Below are 17,910 nucleotides of genomic sequence, written 5' to 3'. Positions count from 1 at the left end.
AGCATGACTCCCAGGAAAGGGTGCCATTGAAACACCAGATGAATTAATGAAAAGGTTCCCCTGATCACAGATGCCACCCATTCTTTTAGCAGGAAGGGTAGATATACTCTTTCTCTTGAGAGCAGGCAACAGAATTTCATTTTTAATGTGGGCATGTGCTTGCAATTAAAAAAATGACAATAAAGTCACATTATCTTATCATCTTCACACTACTGTCTTGCAAATCATGACTCTGATGCGAAAGAATTCTTGATAAAGTAGCCAAGATACACCCGGAATATAGGTCTCCATAGATCAAAAGGTGAGCATCTCAGCAGCTGCCAGAATTTGCCACCTCCCGTTCGGAAGAGGGACTGGTGACTATCTTTCTTACTGGGAAGTGGTATCAGGGATTCCACAAATAAACTGAATAGAATAGAATAGAATAGAATAGAATAGAATAGAATAGAATAGAATAGAATAGAATAGAATAGAATTCTTTATTGGCCAAGTGTGATTGGACACACAAGGAATTTGTCTTTGGTGCAAATGCTCTCAGTGTACATAAGGAGAATAAAAATACATTCATCAAGAATAAAAAGATACAACACTTAGTGACAGTCAAGGTTACTAATAAGCTATCAAATCGTCCTAGGAAACAAATAAAAACAATATGTTGAAAGATAACAAGCAGCATGGTTATAGTAATAAGTTGGAAGAGATAGATACTAGTAAGGAAGAGAAGAATAATAGTAATACAGTCTTGGTCCCATATTAAATCAATCAGGCAATGAGGGCAGCGCCAGCAAAGGGTCCAGAGGAAACCCACACCAGCTTAACGACTCAACCCAATCAGAAGGAAGAAGTCTTACTGGCTCCAGTTAGGTTTACGTCTGGGTAACGGTTGCACTCAGCGCCCCGAGAACCTCGCAGCACCGCCCTGCCGCCTCTGCTAAAGAGATGCATTTGCTGCGGCCTGAGAAATAACCAATACAAACGGCCAGGCAACCGCAGGGCTGATTGCTAACGCCGCGGCGGCAGAAGTTGTGAAACTTCTGCTAGTTTTACTCTCCCTCGTTCTCTCCTGCTCGCCGAATCCCACGCAGACGGGACTCTGCTCTCTCCCACGGCCGTGCCAGCCTCTTCCCCTCTTCCCTCCGGCTCCGGAGCGGCAGGTGGCGCCGTCCGTGGTTCGCACAGGAAGGCAGCCTGGCGGCGGGTAGCTTGGGAGGAGGCCCGCTGGTCAAAGGACGGCGGGGCGGGGTTCCAGCTTGGACTCTGGCCGGCGGAGTGTTGCAGGCAGGTCGGAATGGGGCTGTGCCTGCCCTGCCTGGGGGGAGCCGCCGACCAAGTGGTGGAGACGCCGGACCCAGTAAGTGGGGCGACATCGGGTTGCCGAAACTCGCTCCGTGGCGGCTGGGGGTTTCTCCTCCCGTTTGGCTTTTCTGGGCAATCCCAGGTGTCGTTCAGCGTCCGTCTTTCCGAAAAATTCCAATATTTTTTTTTTAATCCTCCTTTATACAGCATCTCTAAAATGCCCTTAAACCTTAGCCGAGCTTGTCCCCCCACCCTCTTTGTTTATTAATTATTAGATTACGTATTAAAAATACAACAGCTTTGAAGTACGAGCAAAGCCCGGGGTTTTTCCAAAACCGAGCCCTGTTGAGTTTACTTACTCCCAGGTTCCGCCTTGTAATATTAAAAAAACAACAACAACCACTATGTGTTTTGTGGTCCAAATTTAACTGCTTAGTTCAGGATCAATTATTCTTTTCACAGGTAAGAGCGTGTGTCTGTTTTATTATTTACTTATCTTGCCTTTGTGCACTGGACGAGCTCGATCAGTGTGTATCCAAAGGTCCAACATTGCAGTGCCTGTGCTACATAAGCACAAAAAAAATAAAAAATAACAATGACAGTGCCATCTTTCAAAAAATGCCAAAGGGAGAATAAAACGTAGGATGCGTAAGCCCTGCTGGGAAAAAAGCTCGTTTGTTTTCAAAACATTTGATTTATTCCCGGGAATCTCAAATAATTGCTTGGTTGCACGTATAGCTTCCGACCTCTTTATAAAGGAAGTGATCTGGATAGGAATGACACTCTATGGAGTGTTTGGGGTGGCATGAGAATATTCTGGTGTGTGTACCGACTGATGGAGAGTTAATAAAATCTTAGCTGCAAGCAAAAGCAAGTCCTTCGTTTTCTATGATTGGGTTTTATTGCAAAGTTGGTGTGCATAGCATTGGAGGTTTGATTGAAAAACTGAGGAGATGCCAGATAGTCGTGTGAGTTCAAGTTAATGTGGGTTAATGCAACGCTGTGGCTCACTTCAAGGCTTACTGAAAGGTTCTCACACAATAACTTCCTTATTTCAGAAGAGTCAAGTAACTCGTTTTCCTTTAATAAACAAAGTCCAAAATTTTAGGGATTGGGAGTCACATGTGTTGGAGAACATGCTGTGGGCTTGGTATTCAGCCTATTCAGAAAAGAACTGTGATAGGACCCTACTAATTTAAAGCCCTTCGTAGCACGGAGCCAGAATATTTGCAGAAAGATTTTTCTGCCTGAAGTTATCTCTGCCCATCTGAAAAATTACAACTGGGTTAGTATGCTTCAGATCACATCTTTTTTTTTCTGCCTCTGCCGTCTGGAATAGCATTTACACAGGGGTGGGCTGATAGGGGTTTGCACCGATTCGGATGATCCTCTAGCTAGGATTGTGTCCAGTTTGGTGAACCCCCAAATGCTGCCCCTGGCTGGCTCCGCCCACCATCCCTCCCAGGAGTTTTATTTTTATTTATTTATTTTAATTAGATTTCTAGACCGCCCCCTCTCCCCGAAGGGACTCGGGGCGGTGTACAGGTATAAATTTAAAAAACCATACAAACAATAGTACACATAGCTAAAATTAGATTAAATAGCCCCTGTACGAATTTATAAAAATTAAAAACTTAGACCATAAAACCAATCATTAAAATTTAAAAATAAAGCTGAGGTGGGAAAGCTGGAATTAGGCCAGGAGTCTCCACGTGGCCTGTTCATCATGCCAGGTAAGTGCAGGGTCCACATGGAGGCTCAGGGAGGGGGGATAAACGGGCCTACCGGAGGTTCCGGAAGTCCCGAAACGGGCCTGGGGGAAGCAGGGAAGCCTTTCCAGAAGTCCAAGGAAAGCCTCCGGAGTCTGGGGAGGGTGAAAACCACCCCCCTCCACCATGATGAAGGAGGGCAACTAGGCCATGGCCACACCCACCCAGCAATGGGGCAGCGAACCTGTTGTTGCAATTTTTGAAGCCCACCCCTCCATTTACCCCAAAGTTTGCAAAATTTTGACCCTGTCTGACTTTAGCAGCGTCCTAAAGTCTCCACTTTTTCCACAGTGGTGAGCCAGGACAGTGTGTGAGCCACTATTCAGTTGTTTGTTGACAATTGTTTGCCTTCTACCCTACCCACTCTGACGTAGCCATCCCTATATATTGTTTATGTTATTGTTTTTAATCATTGATAGCCACCTAGAATTGTATATAAGAGATCAGCTGTAGAAGTTGAAATTATAAATAAATGAATATATTCACTGATATAAGGATTAATTTTCTAAAAAGCAATTTGTGATCCTCTTTTATCTGCCCTTGCTACAAAATGTTGTGCATTAACCCTCTTTGTTGTGACAAGCAGGCACAGTTCCACAATATGGAGTTGTAGCCACTCATCATTTGAATTTTCTAAGAAAGTTTATGGGACCTATTTGGGGGCCAGAGGCATTCTGGTAATATCTCAAGGGGATCCTAAAATCTTTTTTCCCATGATAAAGTGAAGGTTTCTTCAACCAAACATGCTTATAATCTCCTTCCACATTATTCTTCTAAATGTACAATACACAAAAGTTAGCAAGGAAAGTCACTGAAATTCCACCCTATTACCAAGAATGACCACATTAAGATGGTAATGTAGCTGATAAAATATTCTTGCAGGATCCATATTGGAAACCACCCAAAATAATTGTAACCGTGGGATGACCATCATTTAAATTTAATAAATAAATAAAATAAAATAAAACTACCAGAAAAAAACTTGTTTTTTTTTCTACGCAAATTTAATTCACACTGGTATATACTTAAATTGAAAATGAGACAAACTGATTTATTTGACGTCTGACTGTTGGCTGGAATTTTGATTGTCCCAAATCAGATATAACGAACTCAAGATAAAAGTAGCTAACAAAAAGGGGTTTTCCACTTATTCAGCTGGAAGCACCGTTTAGTCTTTCATATGCGTAGTTTAATGACCTGTGAAATGTTACTGCTTGGTTTTATGTGGATGAGAGAACCCCAGCGGTGGAAGTACATGGCTCCTTACGGTGACGAAGGATTTCTCTCTGGCAGTTCTCTTTGTCAACATTAAATAATGTGAGCAGAATTGGCATTTAAAAAAAATGAATGCTCATTTCTAGGATTTTGAAAGGTGGTAATATATTTGGAAAACCCTTTTGAAAACCCTGCCTGTTACCTCTGCATAGGTGATATGAAATACCTTTGTAACTATGGTTATATGTTTTCTTCAGGAAATTAGAAGGCAGCAACTTGCAGAAGCAGCAGAAAAAAGACAAATGGAGGTAATTGGATATTTGGAACAGCAATAGATTAAAATAAAACCTTCTCCTATAATGAATGTGAACAATAGAAAGATCTTTCCTCGAAAAAGCATCTCTTAAGAATGTGCAAACTGGCCATTATTATACTATTGGCAATGGGGGTTTGTCTTAGGTTATACTGAAACTCAGCACTACAACTAACTTTCCAAACAAAAAGGTAAAGGTTCCCTTTGCACATATGTGCTAGTCCTTCCCGACTCTAGGGGGCAGTGCTCATCTCTGTTTCAAAGCCGAAGAACCAGTGCTCCGAATACGTTTCCGTGATCATGTGGCCAGCATGATGAAACGCCGAAGGGTCACGGAACGCTGTTACCTTCCCACCAAAGGGGGTTCCTATTTTTCTATTTGCATTTTTATGTGCTTTCAAACTGCTAGATTGGCAGAAGCTGGGACACATAACGGTAGCTCACTCTGTTACGTGGCACTAGGGATTTGAACCACCGAACTGCCGACCTTTCTGATCGACAATATTAGCGTCTTAGCCACTGAGTCACCGCGTCCCTTCAAAAAAAAAAGTACTCCGTGCTTAATGAGAAGTAGTAAGATCATGGATATGTGTAATAAGAAGCAACGAGATAATATTTGCAATGGTGTTAGGGGAGCTGTTCACAATAATTTATAGAGAAAGACCTGCAGATTAACAGGCTCTTATGTCTGAAACAATCCAAATATCAATGATGTCCTTGAAGAAACACTAGAAGAAGTAACAGAAGTCGCTCACATTTATTATTCCAATGCATATGGAGAAGAGTTGGGCTAAGAATCTCAAGATTAAATGTGCAGGCATCACTGACTTAAACAAAGCAAAAATGCCAAAGTTCAGGATTCCTGATAGATTGGTGTTCTTTCAAACACACTTCCCAAACTTTGCCCTAGTATTTGAAGGTTGACCAAAAAGATAATACCTATAAATTGACTCTTTGCTTGAACCAATCTATTTCTTCATGGTGGGAGGCCTCCCATTTGATGCTCTCAACACCTATACATTGTTCTGGGGCAAATCCCTCCCTGCCATCACCATTATTACAAAAATCAGCAAAGGAGAGAACCTGTAAAATAATAAAATCACAAGTTTTAAACCACATATTTAGTTTTGGCATCAGATCAGGAAGAGCAACAGGGAAAAAAATAAATACAAGTTAAGACAGCTTTTTCAAGTATTTCCTGACACATTTGGAGGGGAAAAGCCCCCTTCCTTTAAAAATTTTAATTTCTGCACGGGGTTTCCTGCCCCTTTTGTGAATTTAATGTATTTTAGGGTAGTTTTTTCCCCAGAGAACTACCATGGCTGAGTCTGTAGTTAACTTAAAAAATGAGTGAGAAATGGGGATTATCCCCCAAAGTAAGGGTAAAAACTAGCTAGTCTTTTGCACGCATTGTAGATTTAGGTAGGGCAAAGAAAATGTAGATATCCTCTGTTCTATGCTAAGTTTGAATAGGGAGATAGAATAGATTTGAATAGGTTCTATAGAAAGAAATAACTGCAGTTATTTCAGTTTTTCTTTTTTAACATGGAAGTGCAATGGGTGTTGTTTGTTTCCAATTCTTCAGTGGAATGAGAAGTTTTGCCTTTGCTTTTTAACAGGTGTCAAATTCCAGTCAAGTTGCTTCTTTTTAACATCTGCATTAGAAATAGAAATAGCATGCGTAACACAGTTGTGACTGATTGATGGACTGACGATATATATATATATATATGTCTTTGGTTGTTCGGGTTTTCTCTCTCTTGGAAGCACCAAGCCGGAAGCACCAAGCCGGAAGCAGCAGCCTGAAGATGATGAATGAGACTTCATCGAAACGTCGTGAAGATACTTCCAATTCTACGCGGGAGAAAACCCGAACAACCAAAGACGTACATACAAACACCCGCGAAAACCTCAGAAAACATTTTATATATATATAAATACCTTATATATACCTTACACGGGAAAAGACCCGAATACAACAAAACCAGCATACCTACACCCGTGAAAATCTACGAAAACAAATATATATATATATATATATATAGATATATATATATCATATTTTCTCACCCATATTTGATAAGAATTTTCTTATCAGTGAAATGGATGCCACATACATTTCATAAGTAAATAAAAATAATAAACAGCCATCTATTGGGGGAGAAAAAACCCTAGAGAATTGCTTCTCAAGGAGGCTTCAAAATATGCTTCCTGACCCTCCTCATTTATGGGGGGGAGGGAGAATAAAACTTGTCCAAATGCTTCCCCAAAATGTTTTCCTGTAGCATTTTTGTTGTTGTTGTTGAAACCCATGCTTTTACAGTCATATGTTATCACTCTTCTAAGTAAGGTTCAGAGGTGGGTTCCTACCGGTTCGGACAAGTACGTAGTAACTCAGCCTGCCATGCTCCCAAACCGGTTCTATCGGCAGCACCATAGGCGCCGCCATCTTGTTTTTTTACTTCTGTGCATGCACATTTTTTTAGTACTGTGCATTAAGCGCACGAACGTGCATGGCACGTCCCTGAGCAAACCGCTAGTGGCAGCAGCCGGAGGCCAGCCCTGGTAAGGTTATGTAAATTTAATACAGATTTATTGGAGTTCTATATGGAATACAGATTAGAGAACTAAATTTATTTTGCTGATATAAAAATGGGATGTAATGTAATGTCCCCTGCTGTTTCTTTTCCAAAGGCTGCATCGCGTGGTATTAAGAATCCCTCTTCTGTGGAACAAAAAAAACGAAAACAAGAAGAAGTGGAGAAACGTCTTGAATCTGGAAGTCATGAACCAGAAAAAGGCAATCTAAGGGTAAGAAGTGAAGAATCAAATTTGGATGGATAAGATCAACGGCCAGGATCTTCCAGTTTATTGTTTCTTACATTGCCAGTGTAGACAGGGTGTGAAGGCTCTTTCTTCTGATTCCCCCCCCCCCCCCAGTATCTCATAAAACGTATCAATGTACCTGGCTTGATATCAGTCACTCTTATGTCTCTTTTGAGTGTTTCACTGTGTATTGAAACTTTAGGATAAATGACTTCAGCATTTTGGCCAGACAATTGCAATTGCTTAGATCAGTGTTGGCGAACCTTTTTAGCACCGTGCCAAGATGGAAGCGCGGCAAGCTGGTCTTCATGCAGGTGGGAGCACCTGAAACCGGAAGAGCAGCTCCTTGGTGCGCATGCACGGGAGTGCCGGAAACCAAAAAGCAGTTTCCCTGCACGCCTGCGTGTGCCAGGAGTCTGAGTTTCCGGAGTGTGCATGTACACTGGTCACCTGGTCTTCTGGTACACGTGTGAAGACCATCTGGCCGGCACACATGCACATGCTGAAACCCGGAAGTTCAGATTCCCGGAAGATGCATACATGCCAGGGAGCTACTCTTCCGGTTTCCAGCGCTCCCAGCTTGTGCATGCTGGTACCCAGAAGATCAATGGGTGATGGCTGGCATGCCCGGAGAGACGGCTCTGCATGCCACCTCTGGCACGGGTGCCATCGATTCGCCATCACAGGCTTAGACAGATCCCCTAAGCTGTGTTCGCACATTTGGTCCCATGTTTACAGCATATGATGGTTTGATCAATTATCTTGTCAAGATCATTGCTTGCTTCTGTATAGATTTGAGATAGAGTCTCGAAGTAGAGATGTCTGGAAGTTGAGTCATGGCAGCTCCTTTTTTGATTTGAAACATTTTGCTGCTTATCCAAGTCGCTTCTTCAGACTAACAGACATTTCAACCCCCAACCCCCCCCTCCCAAAAAAAAAAAGAAGTCTATTTGCCATGGCTCAGCTTCCAGACAATTCTACCTGATGACTGAGAATTTTCATCGGCATTCAGTGTGAGCCTGTCGGGGCAGTTCTGAAGTGCTCCCATCTTCAGAATTCCATTTAAAGCTGAAATTGGTAGACTAATCTCAGGATATAAGCGATGGATTCACACAGTCTTTATTTTAAATGTGGTCATTGTAATTGCTGCATACATTTTTACCTCTCTTGCACAACAACTTTTCCTTGTATCTTAAAATGCATTTGCTTCCTTTACATAAACTCGTGGTCCAGAATTGTTGTTTGGAATACAATAAAACTCAAATGCATTAGAAAACAAGTATCATTACTACTTGTTTTTTTTTTTTTTCAAAATACTATATTTAAGGAAGATTTTTCATAATCTAAAAGTAGCCTGGAAAAGTGGGATGGGAATTCATTTCTGTGTTTTTGCTTTTAGTGGCAGGTTGGATAAAATACTGAGCTGCTTCAGAATGAAGAAGGGTGAAGCTTTGTCCTGCTAATAACTTGCCAGTTGCTGCAGATGAATTAAACTTGTTAATTGTTTGGCTTTTGCTGGATGCCTCTGAAGATGCAGCAGTATTTTGCCATTGTAGCAGGGTAGCTGACATACGTGCACTAAGGATGAACACTTCACAATACCCAGCAAAGATGTCCCAAACCGATCACTTCCTGTTTGTGTTGCCTTATTGTGTAACATTGCATGTCTAAATGTACTGGAGGGGTGAATTATGGGAGTTACTTATGTAAACAGATGCCGTTTTCATGCTTTTGTGGTGATGGGGAACAATTCTGTTTTCCGAAAGTGCACCTTGTTAAACATGTTTCCATCTTGTCCCATGTTATACTTGTATGATTCAATTCAATCCAGTCCACAATCCTTGAATCCCTCACACCGGATTAAATGACTGAAACCAACAGGCTTGTTTTAAGAGTAAGAACGTCAGAATCAAAGCTTTAGTGCCTTCTGCTGGTTACACATTTAACTGCTACATTGCCATGAGGTGAAAAATTCCTATTCTTGTGTCTTAGTTTTTACACACGTTATGCCTATCTGCAGGGTTTACAAAAATACAGGCCAAAATACTAGATTCTTATTTTTTAAAAAATGACAAGTGAAAGAATATAAGTCACTTGGGTATGAAGTTTGGGAGAAAAACTCGTGAAAGAACAGCTACATGATTCTACTTTTTTATGATTAAATTTCTTTATAAAAATTACTTTTTTAATTCTCAAAAACTGGTTCGAGGACATTATTCTGCAGATACATCCAGTGTAAAAATATGTTTATAACGGCATTCATATTAACATACTGGAGTAAATATAAACATATTAAGTTCTGATTCTCCCATATGATCCTTTGCAGCTTATCTGGAAGTGATGCGTAAAGAAACAGTACATTTGTTGAACTTCTAAACTAATATAGGAAATGTTCACACATCTTGAATTTTAAGCAAGGAGTAGTATCGATTTTTATGAAAGAAATGAAGGTGCAGTTTATCTTGCTTTGTATCAGAAATAAAGATAGTTGCTTCTTACTTATTCCCAGTATTATAAATATTGTTTTTTTGAAAAGAAAATGCTTCAGAAATATATTTAAAAGTAATGACAAGTGTTGTATATATGTATGGTATATGTCCGAGAGAATAAAATGTGCAAATGAATTATTTTTTTCTGATTTTTACCGTTTCCATCCTAGACATGTATGAAAAAATAATGATTATTTGACAAGAATTTGGCTAATAATAAATTAAATTTCCCATTTAAAATGTGATATAAATCAATGTAGCTTAAACAGATTGCTTAACCATATTCTATTAACCTCGGTAAAATATGTTGTTTTCTAATCTATTACAGTCGGTTCTTTTTTTAAAAAAATCTTGAAATCTTCATATTTCACAGTTTACACTTTCTTTTTCATTTGTACACATAAATCCAGTATTAAATGTTTTTAAAAAATTAATTGGAATTCTGGAATTCATACTTTCGTTGCAATAAAATAGTTTAAGATGTTCAATTATTGCACTGTTTTGGATTAAAATTCCAAAAGGCGCTTTGAGTGTCTTTAACTGTTTGCATCTCTTTAAAGCAGCCTCCCCATTTCCCTGCATCATGTGGCAGCTGCAGGGGAGAACTAAGTATTGATGTGTCAGGTTTAAAGATTTGCAAGCAGATGATACGTTAATAATCATGCTAGAATGCACCTTTTCCTATTTATTTCTGAGGTTCTTTAGATTCCTATAAAATAATAGTTCTACTTTAAATTTTTCACTTTGTTTCCACTTACTGGGTTATTATAACCTTGTTCATTTATTAACAGTACCATTTTCCTTTAGTTGAGCTAATCAACCACTTGGTGCCCTCTGATCTTTGTGCATTATAATGTTGCATTAATAAAGTACAATCTATTAAAGCCTGATGATAAATGGGCATTTGTACCACTCTCTTTCACTGCTTTTGTTAATGCAGTGCCTATCTACCAATAACAATTATTTCTGAATCATCTAGATTGTTTTTATTATGCATAAAATCCCTCTGGAAAATGGTGCAAGCCATGATTAAAGTGAAAGGACTAATGTTGTTTGCATAATTTTTTTGTTTAAAAAAAACAAGTGGTGTAAGGTGTATGTGAAATCAAAGCTCAATTATGAGATAATATTGTCAAGTCTCCTTTGGTCCTTTTCCCCAGTTGGCAAAGTTGAATTGCAGCCTCTTGTCCTAGAAATAATTCTCTACTTCTGCTCTAAAATGTGGTAAGGCATCTGGCTTTACATATACCAGTGATGGCGAACCTATGGCACGCGTGCCACAGGTGGCACGCGGAGCCATTTGTCAGGGCACGCGAGGCGCTGCCCTGTCAGCTGGCCAGCGTGCTTGCCTCCGGACGGTCCCTGAAGCCTTCAGAACGCTTAAAACCACCCTCTGAGCAAAGCGGTTTGCTCGGAGGGTGGTTTTAAGCGCTCCGAAGATGTCAGGGAAACCTCCGGAATGTCCCTGAAGCCTTCGGAACGCTTAAAACTACCCTCCGAGCAAACCAGAAGTGACAGATAACCCACTTAATCATTTCTTGTGGGCACATTCTCATGATGTTGTCCAATCTTCTCTCGAAAACCTCCAGCAATGGAGCACCCACAGTTTCAGGATGCAAGCTATTGCATTGATTAATTGTTCTTACCGTCGGGAAATTCCACTTTATTTCCAGGTTGAATTTCCGCCTGATGAGCTGCTTCCACCCATTGCTCCAATATAAAAGTGGTGTTTTCTGCGGTATGCCAACATTCCACATGGACATGGAATCACGCATAGAGGAAGCAGCTTAAGATAAACATAGTTGAGGTTAGCAATCTGATTGGTTCCGAATGGTCTGCCAGGGCAGCTGTGAGACCATCCTCTTCTGTTTTGTTGCTGGGCTGGGCAGTGTTATTTCGATTGTAGGGGAGACCAGTTTCCACAACCAATATTTTTGTATCCTTTGTGTTGGGAAATCCACCCCAATTGGACAAACAAAAACAACTTTTCAAATAAGCCTAATGAAAAATGAAATGTAACTCCTGCCAGTGCTGAGTTATCCATTCCTCAAGATCTTAACCAAATTGGAGCAATTGTGATTAAAATATTGGGTTGTAACATGGCTATTCTTATGGGTAGAACAATCACTTTTGGAGACTTAATTTATAAATGATTGCAAAATTCATTACACGCATTTATGTAGAAAATTAGGGGGGGGAGGAGTTCTTGTAAGTGTTTTTAAAGTATCTTTATTTCTAATACACCATGTGATTTCAGCTGATCACATCATTTATACAGTCACCATTCAAATAATTATTGAACAATGATTTTTTTTTCCTAGCAAGGCACAAAGTTATCAAGTATAGTCAAGGAAAATTAGCAAAACTTATAACCCAAACCCCAGCATTTGCATATATCACAGATACGTGTATGGCAATCCCCTTCCCATTATCTACAGAGAAAGCACATATTATTTTCATTTTTTTTCAGTATGTCCAAATATAATGGAATTCAGAAGCATAAACTATCCCACAGGGTCAACAGTCTATATATATATATGTGTGTGTGTGTGTGTGTGTGTGTGTGTGTGTATGTATGTATGTATGTATGTATGTATGTATGTATGTATATATATATGCTGGTTTTGTTGTATTCGGGTCTTTTCCCGTGTAAGGTTGAGATTGTCTTTGCAACGTTTCGGCAGGATCACACCTGCCATCTTCAAGCTGTGGGCTATGAATCCTGACTTTCTGGGAAACTTTGTTGTGTTTTTATGGTGTCATTAGTGTTGGGTTTTAAATGAAGGGAAAGTTGTTGTTTCAGTGAATCAGCTTCCCGGATGGCAATTGACCAAATAGGTCAGGTATGAAGCTTGTCGTTCTACTTTAGATCTTCAAGCAATATAGATACTATTTGAGATGGCAGAGATAGACGTAACTGACAAACTCACTGTATATATCAGCATCAGCTACTTTCTAATATGAATAAACAAAATAAGCCACCCATTTACAGAGGATTTCTATTATTTCTTTTTAATTTCATTTTGTAGATGGGCTATCATGTTGGTCCAGCAAGTATTTATGGATATGGCCCTGCCGGATGCAAGTATGTATTTTCCCAATGTCTCATTCATTTAATATGAATGTGTATAGATTAGCTTCTTTCCATATAGGAATCAGCCTGGAAGCATGGAATAAACGCACATGTAGTGATCAGCCTTGGTTTGTTGAGAAAATTAAATTGGCTGTTCACATGTTTAAATGTTAACCCATGAATAATGATTGACAAACAACAATGGTTAGAGTTGTTTGTGATATAATTCACAAACGAGCTGTTTTTCTTTGAACAATATATATATGAATCCTGACTTTCTGGGAAACTAAATAGACAAACACCCGCCTGAAGATGGTGAATGAGACCTCGCCGAAACTTTGCCAAGATAATCTCAATCTATATTAGCTCTCCAGAGCCTAAGACAGATGGTTTTCCCATTACATTATTCTTCCCCACCCATGTTTTCTTTCTCTACTAAACTGAATATTCCTAGTTTGCTGTGGCAAATTATTGGGAATCATACCTACTGCTTTTTCAATCAAATTTGTCCCATTTCACTTTTCTAACATGATCCATATTCTTTTAATCATCCTACGAGTACATTCATAGAGTAATAATTAGGCTAAAAATATGTCTGTCTTAAAAAAAAAATCTGGTTTTCGTAATTAACCTACCAAGAGTAACTTGCTATGAAAAGGTACAGTACTAGAAATAAATAGTTCTACAGTTCAACAATCCATGAAATGGGTTGCCATTTCCAGTCTGCATGTTAAGTCCAGAAGTCCTTTCAAAGCATCAACTAATTTGACTACACAGGAAGAATAGCGTGGGTCTACATATACCAAGTCCCCCAAAGAAATGAGAAGGCAATTTCACTTAATCTCTCTCTTGGTTTTGTAATGAGCAGAAACCACCAGGTAGCTGTCTGGAGTCAGGTCCTTGATGGTTGGAGACTTGTTCTGGATGGGGGAAGTTTTGCCATCCACCCGAGATATTTGCAGCATTCGGCAGGGGTCATGCTTCAGCAAGTATCCTGCAAATGTCTCCCATCCTCCTCCTACACGAACCATTACGTGTTTGTTGTGCAGCATCTAAATTAGCAAAAGGAATGGGGAAAAAGAAGGAAAGTTAAAACAGCTGAAGGGCAGAATTCACATTTATCAACTGTTGAGAAGTGGAAGGGCCTGCTATCATACATAATCCTGTTAAACTCATTGTTAGTGTCCAATTCTTGGCTAATCTGTGGCCCGAAATATAGATTTTTGCCCCTGAGATATTGCATCCCCAAAGATAGCCAAATCTAGATTATTGTGTCCTTTCTTGTTATTAGGTTCTAGGGAAATAACTATAATTTATGAACCCCTTCTAAACCAGTGGTCCCAACCCTTTGAGCACCAGGGACCAGTTCCATGGAGGGAGGGTTTTTTGTGTGCTACTTGCATCCCATGGATTGTGCTTCACTTCTTTGTGCGACCCGGTTTCTGGTATGCCGCAGACTGGTACCTGTCCACAGACTGGGGATTGGGGACCCTTGTTCTAAACTATGGCCCAAAAATGAGATGGGACGACAGTGCCTGCTTTTGACTCTTATAGCAATTTGTTCCATAGTACTTCATAATGGGAAAAAAGGAATGGATTGTTGATGTCAAATGTATATGTGGAAAATACCTGTAAAAAAATAGCTCACTGATGAGCCAAGAGTGTTAAAGGGAGTTCATGTCATCTAAATAGCTTGGAAAACCAGATCAACTTTATTGGGGACTATCCACATTTGACTTAGAGATCAATCAGCAAGCAGAGAAGCAGTTGCAATATAGTGATGATCAGGGACTTACAGTTTAAGCACTCCGGGACAGATGCAATTTCTGAAGCATCTTCAGGGACCATTTCATAAACAAAACATTGGAGTAGTTTAGCCTATAGGAATCACTGAAGCTAAATCTTTCTCTTTATATATGCATATACCTGTTTGATGTGGCAAGAATATACCTATTTGTGGCAAGAAAATAGTGGCAGTCAGGCATAACATAGGTTATGTAGACAGTAAACACAGGGTCAATCAAAATGGACTCAAATGTCTATATACCAATGCACAGAATATGAGGAATAAACAGGGTGAATTAGAAACCCAAGTAAATGAGGGCAGATATGATATTGTTGCCATTACAGAAACTTGATGGGATGAAACCCACAATTGGAACATACAGCTAGAAGGATTTAAATTATTTAAAACAAATAGACCAAATAAAAGAGGAGGTAGAATTGCACTATATATAAGAAATGACTACATCTCTACAGAAATAGAGCACAACAATGATTAGAACTATCTTGAATGCATTTGGGTCAATATTAAAGGTTGGGGGGGGGAGACATTGCCATAGGTCTATACTACAGGCCATCCAACCAAACAGAGGAAGTAGAAGAATTTTTTGCTAGTCAGCTAACTAAGGTATGTAGGAAGCACACCACAATAGTAATGGGGGATTTTAACTACGATAACATCAACTGGGAAACAAACTCTGCACCAAGTGGAAGATCCAACATGTTCCTAACGAATCTAGCAGACAACTTTGTTTCCCAAAAAGTAGAGAAGGGAACAAGGGGATCGGCCATATTAGACTTAATTCTCACTAATGGAGAGGAAATGGTAGAAGGTGTTGAAGCCACAGGAACCCTGGGGTCAAGTGACCATGCAATATTGGAATTCAACATTATGCAAATACAAGTAGTAGAACAAAGTCAAACTGAGATTACAAAAGCTCAGTATAACACAATACAAACGAAGAAGAAAAATAACAGCTCCCAAAAGAAACCAGCATGGCTGCATAAAGAACTCTCTGACAAATTGAAAGACAAAAAAGATAAGTATAAAAAGTGGAAAGGGAGGACATAACTAAGGCAGAATATCAGCAAATAGCCCGAGCATGTAAAGATGAAGCGAGGAAAGCTAAGGCTCACAATGAAGAAAGGCTTGCCACAAAAGTAGAAAATAACAAAAAAAGTTTCTTCCAACATGTTAAAAACAAGAAAAAGGTTAAGGAAACAATTGGTCCATTGCTGGGAGAAAGTGGCTAGAAGGTGACAAGTAACAGGGAGAAAGCAGAACTATTTAACTCATTTTTTTGCATCTGTCTTTACACAAAGGGATAAAACAGTCTAACCTATCAAAAGCAACACCACAAAAATCAGATTAGGAACACAAATTGAAATAGGGAAGAAAATGGTAAGTGAGCACCTGTCTACCCTAAACAAGTTCAAATCACCAGGACCGGACGGATTACACCCCAGGGTTCAGGGTTCTTCAACATCTTCATCAATGATTTGGATGAGGAGATAAATAGGGAACTCATCAAATTTGCAGATAATACTAAGCTGGCAGGAACAGCCAACACTCCAGGAAATAGGCTTAAGATACAGAAGGATCTTGACAAACTTGAACATTGGGCACTATCTAACAAAATGAAATTCAATGGTGAAAAAAGTAAGGTTCTACATTTAGGCAAGAAAAACAAAATGCACAGGTACAGTATAGGTCAGCGATGGCGAACCTTTTTTGGCTCGCGTGCCACAAGGGTGGGGAGCACAGGGGGGTCGTGTGCAGGCGTGCCACACCCATAATGCAATATGCTATCCCCCCAGTGCGCATGCACGCACAACGCGCAACCCCCCATTTTTACATGCTTTTTTCGCCCTCCCCAGGCTCCAGAGGCTTTATAGGAGGCCGTCTGGAGGCTTCCCTGACACCTTCAGAACGCTTAAAATGAACCTCCGGGCAAGGGTCATTTTAAGCGCTCCGAAGGCGTCAGGGAAGCCTCCGGACATTCCCTGAAGCCTTCAGAACACTTAAAACCACCCTCCGAGCAAACCGGAAGCACACACATGGGGGGGTCATGCATGCATGTGCAGGGGGGCGGGGCACATGGGGGGTGTCACTCACATATTGCTTTATGGGTGTGGGCACACTGTTGCGTGCGCACACACACACTTTCAGCACGCAAGGACAAAAAGGTTAGCCATCACTGCCTTAGTCAATAACAAAGAAGTTCATCCACAGAAAATATAAGTGGTCTTGCTTTTAGGAGAAGGAAAGTAAACTACCCAAAGCCTTGTTTTATAGTAATTTAACATCTGAAAGAAAAATAATTACCTCAGAATAAAAACCTGTTCCATAATAAAACAACACTAGCATTATAAATGGTTCAAAATGGATTACCATACTTATTATTTACTAGTTCCACAATAGAAAGGGCTATACTCTACTTCTGGGTAAATACTACAGAAGTAATAGAAAACATGTTTAGTGAGGGCTGTCTATTCCTGATGGTTTGAAGATAAAAATGACTTCACAAATCATGACATTAGTTTGTTTTGAAAATTTAAGAAGTTTATATGCAATTAGTTATCACTGTCCCTCAATTACCCAAATCTATCTATCTCTCTCTCTCTCTCTCTCTCTCTCTCTCTCTCTCTCTCTCTCTCTCTCTCTCTCTCTCTCTCTCTCTCTCTCTCTCTCTCCCTCTCCCTCTCCCTCTCCCTCTCCCTCTCCCTCCCTTCACGTGACCCATACCTGGGTGGGGCTGGCTGCTGTCTCTACCAGAAAATGAGTGTATCAGGTAAGGACCAATGCACATTTTCCTGTTATCATAGAGACAGCAGGCAGACTGTGACGTACCAAACACTGGCCTGTCCACTAGGGTGGGAAATTGTAAAAAAAAAAAAAGGTTTGTTAGGGCACAAGCACTTGTTGCAGCACCCTGCACCCAAAGGCCGCGTCAGCCGACACATACTTGTCCAACTTGTAATGACGTATGAAGACTGTGGGAGATGACCAGGTGGCTACCCGGCAAACTTCTTCCAAGGTGACTTGAGTGGACCAAGCCGCAGATGCCACAGCGCTACGTGTAGAGTGGGCTGTAATGTTTGCAAGGACCTATATGGATTGAAGTTCATAAGGCAGTTTAATACAGG

General features: G+C 40.2%; 2 protein-coding genes across 3 annotated transcripts in view; one reads left to right on the top strand and one right to left on the bottom strand.

The window, feature by feature from the left end:
* The first annotated feature begins 1,080 nt into the window (after nucleotides 1-1,080).
* Nucleotides 1,081-10,043, top strand: SVIP (small VCP interacting protein). The gene is made up of 4 exons (XM_081946131.1): nucleotides 1,081-1,351; nucleotides 4,538-4,588; nucleotides 7,288-7,404; nucleotides 8,819-10,043. The coding sequence occupies exons 1-4, from the start codon at nucleotides 1,289-1,291 to the stop codon at nucleotides 8,831-8,833; spliced, it is 246 nt and encodes an 81-aa protein (XP_081802257.1). The 5' UTR covers nucleotides 1,081-1,288; the 3' UTR covers nucleotides 8,834-10,043.
* A 2,586-nt stretch (nucleotides 10,044-12,629) lies between these two features.
* Nucleotides 12,630-17,910, bottom strand: part of GAS2 (growth arrest specific 2) — a 136,019-nt gene continuing 130,738 nt past the window's right edge. For both annotated transcript variants that reach the window (XM_081937261.1, XM_081937260.1), the window contains exon 8: nucleotides 12,630-14,033. In XM_081937261.1, coding sequence (XP_081793387.1) covers nucleotides 13,815-14,033 — 219 coding nt within the window. In that variant the 3' untranslated portion in view covers nucleotides 12,630-13,814. The remainder of the gene's footprint in view (nucleotides 14,034-17,910) is intronic.

The sequence above is a fragment of the Natrix helvetica genome (genome assembly GCF_964273705.1).
Source record: "Natrix helvetica genome assembly, chromosome: 1".
Lineage (NCBI taxonomy): Eukaryota > Metazoa > Chordata > Lepidosauria > Squamata > Natricidae > Natrix > Natrix helvetica.
This window is presented reverse-complemented; position numbering and strand designations above follow the sequence as displayed.

Bases quoted from the DNA above. Each gene is read 5' to 3' on its own strand.
- SVIP (XM_081946131.1), top strand. From the start codon at position 1,289: ATGGGGCTGTGCCTGCCCTGCCTGGGGGGAGCCGCCGACCAAGTGGTG. The intron at 1,352-4,537 runs GTAAGTGGGGCG...TGTTTTCTTCAG, and splicing joins TGGTGGAGACGCCGGACCCA to GAAATTAGAAGGCAGCAACT. The intron at 4,589-7,287 runs GTAATTGGATAT...TCTTTTCCAAAG, and splicing joins CAGAAAAAAGACAAATGGAG to GCTGCATCGCGTGGTATTAA.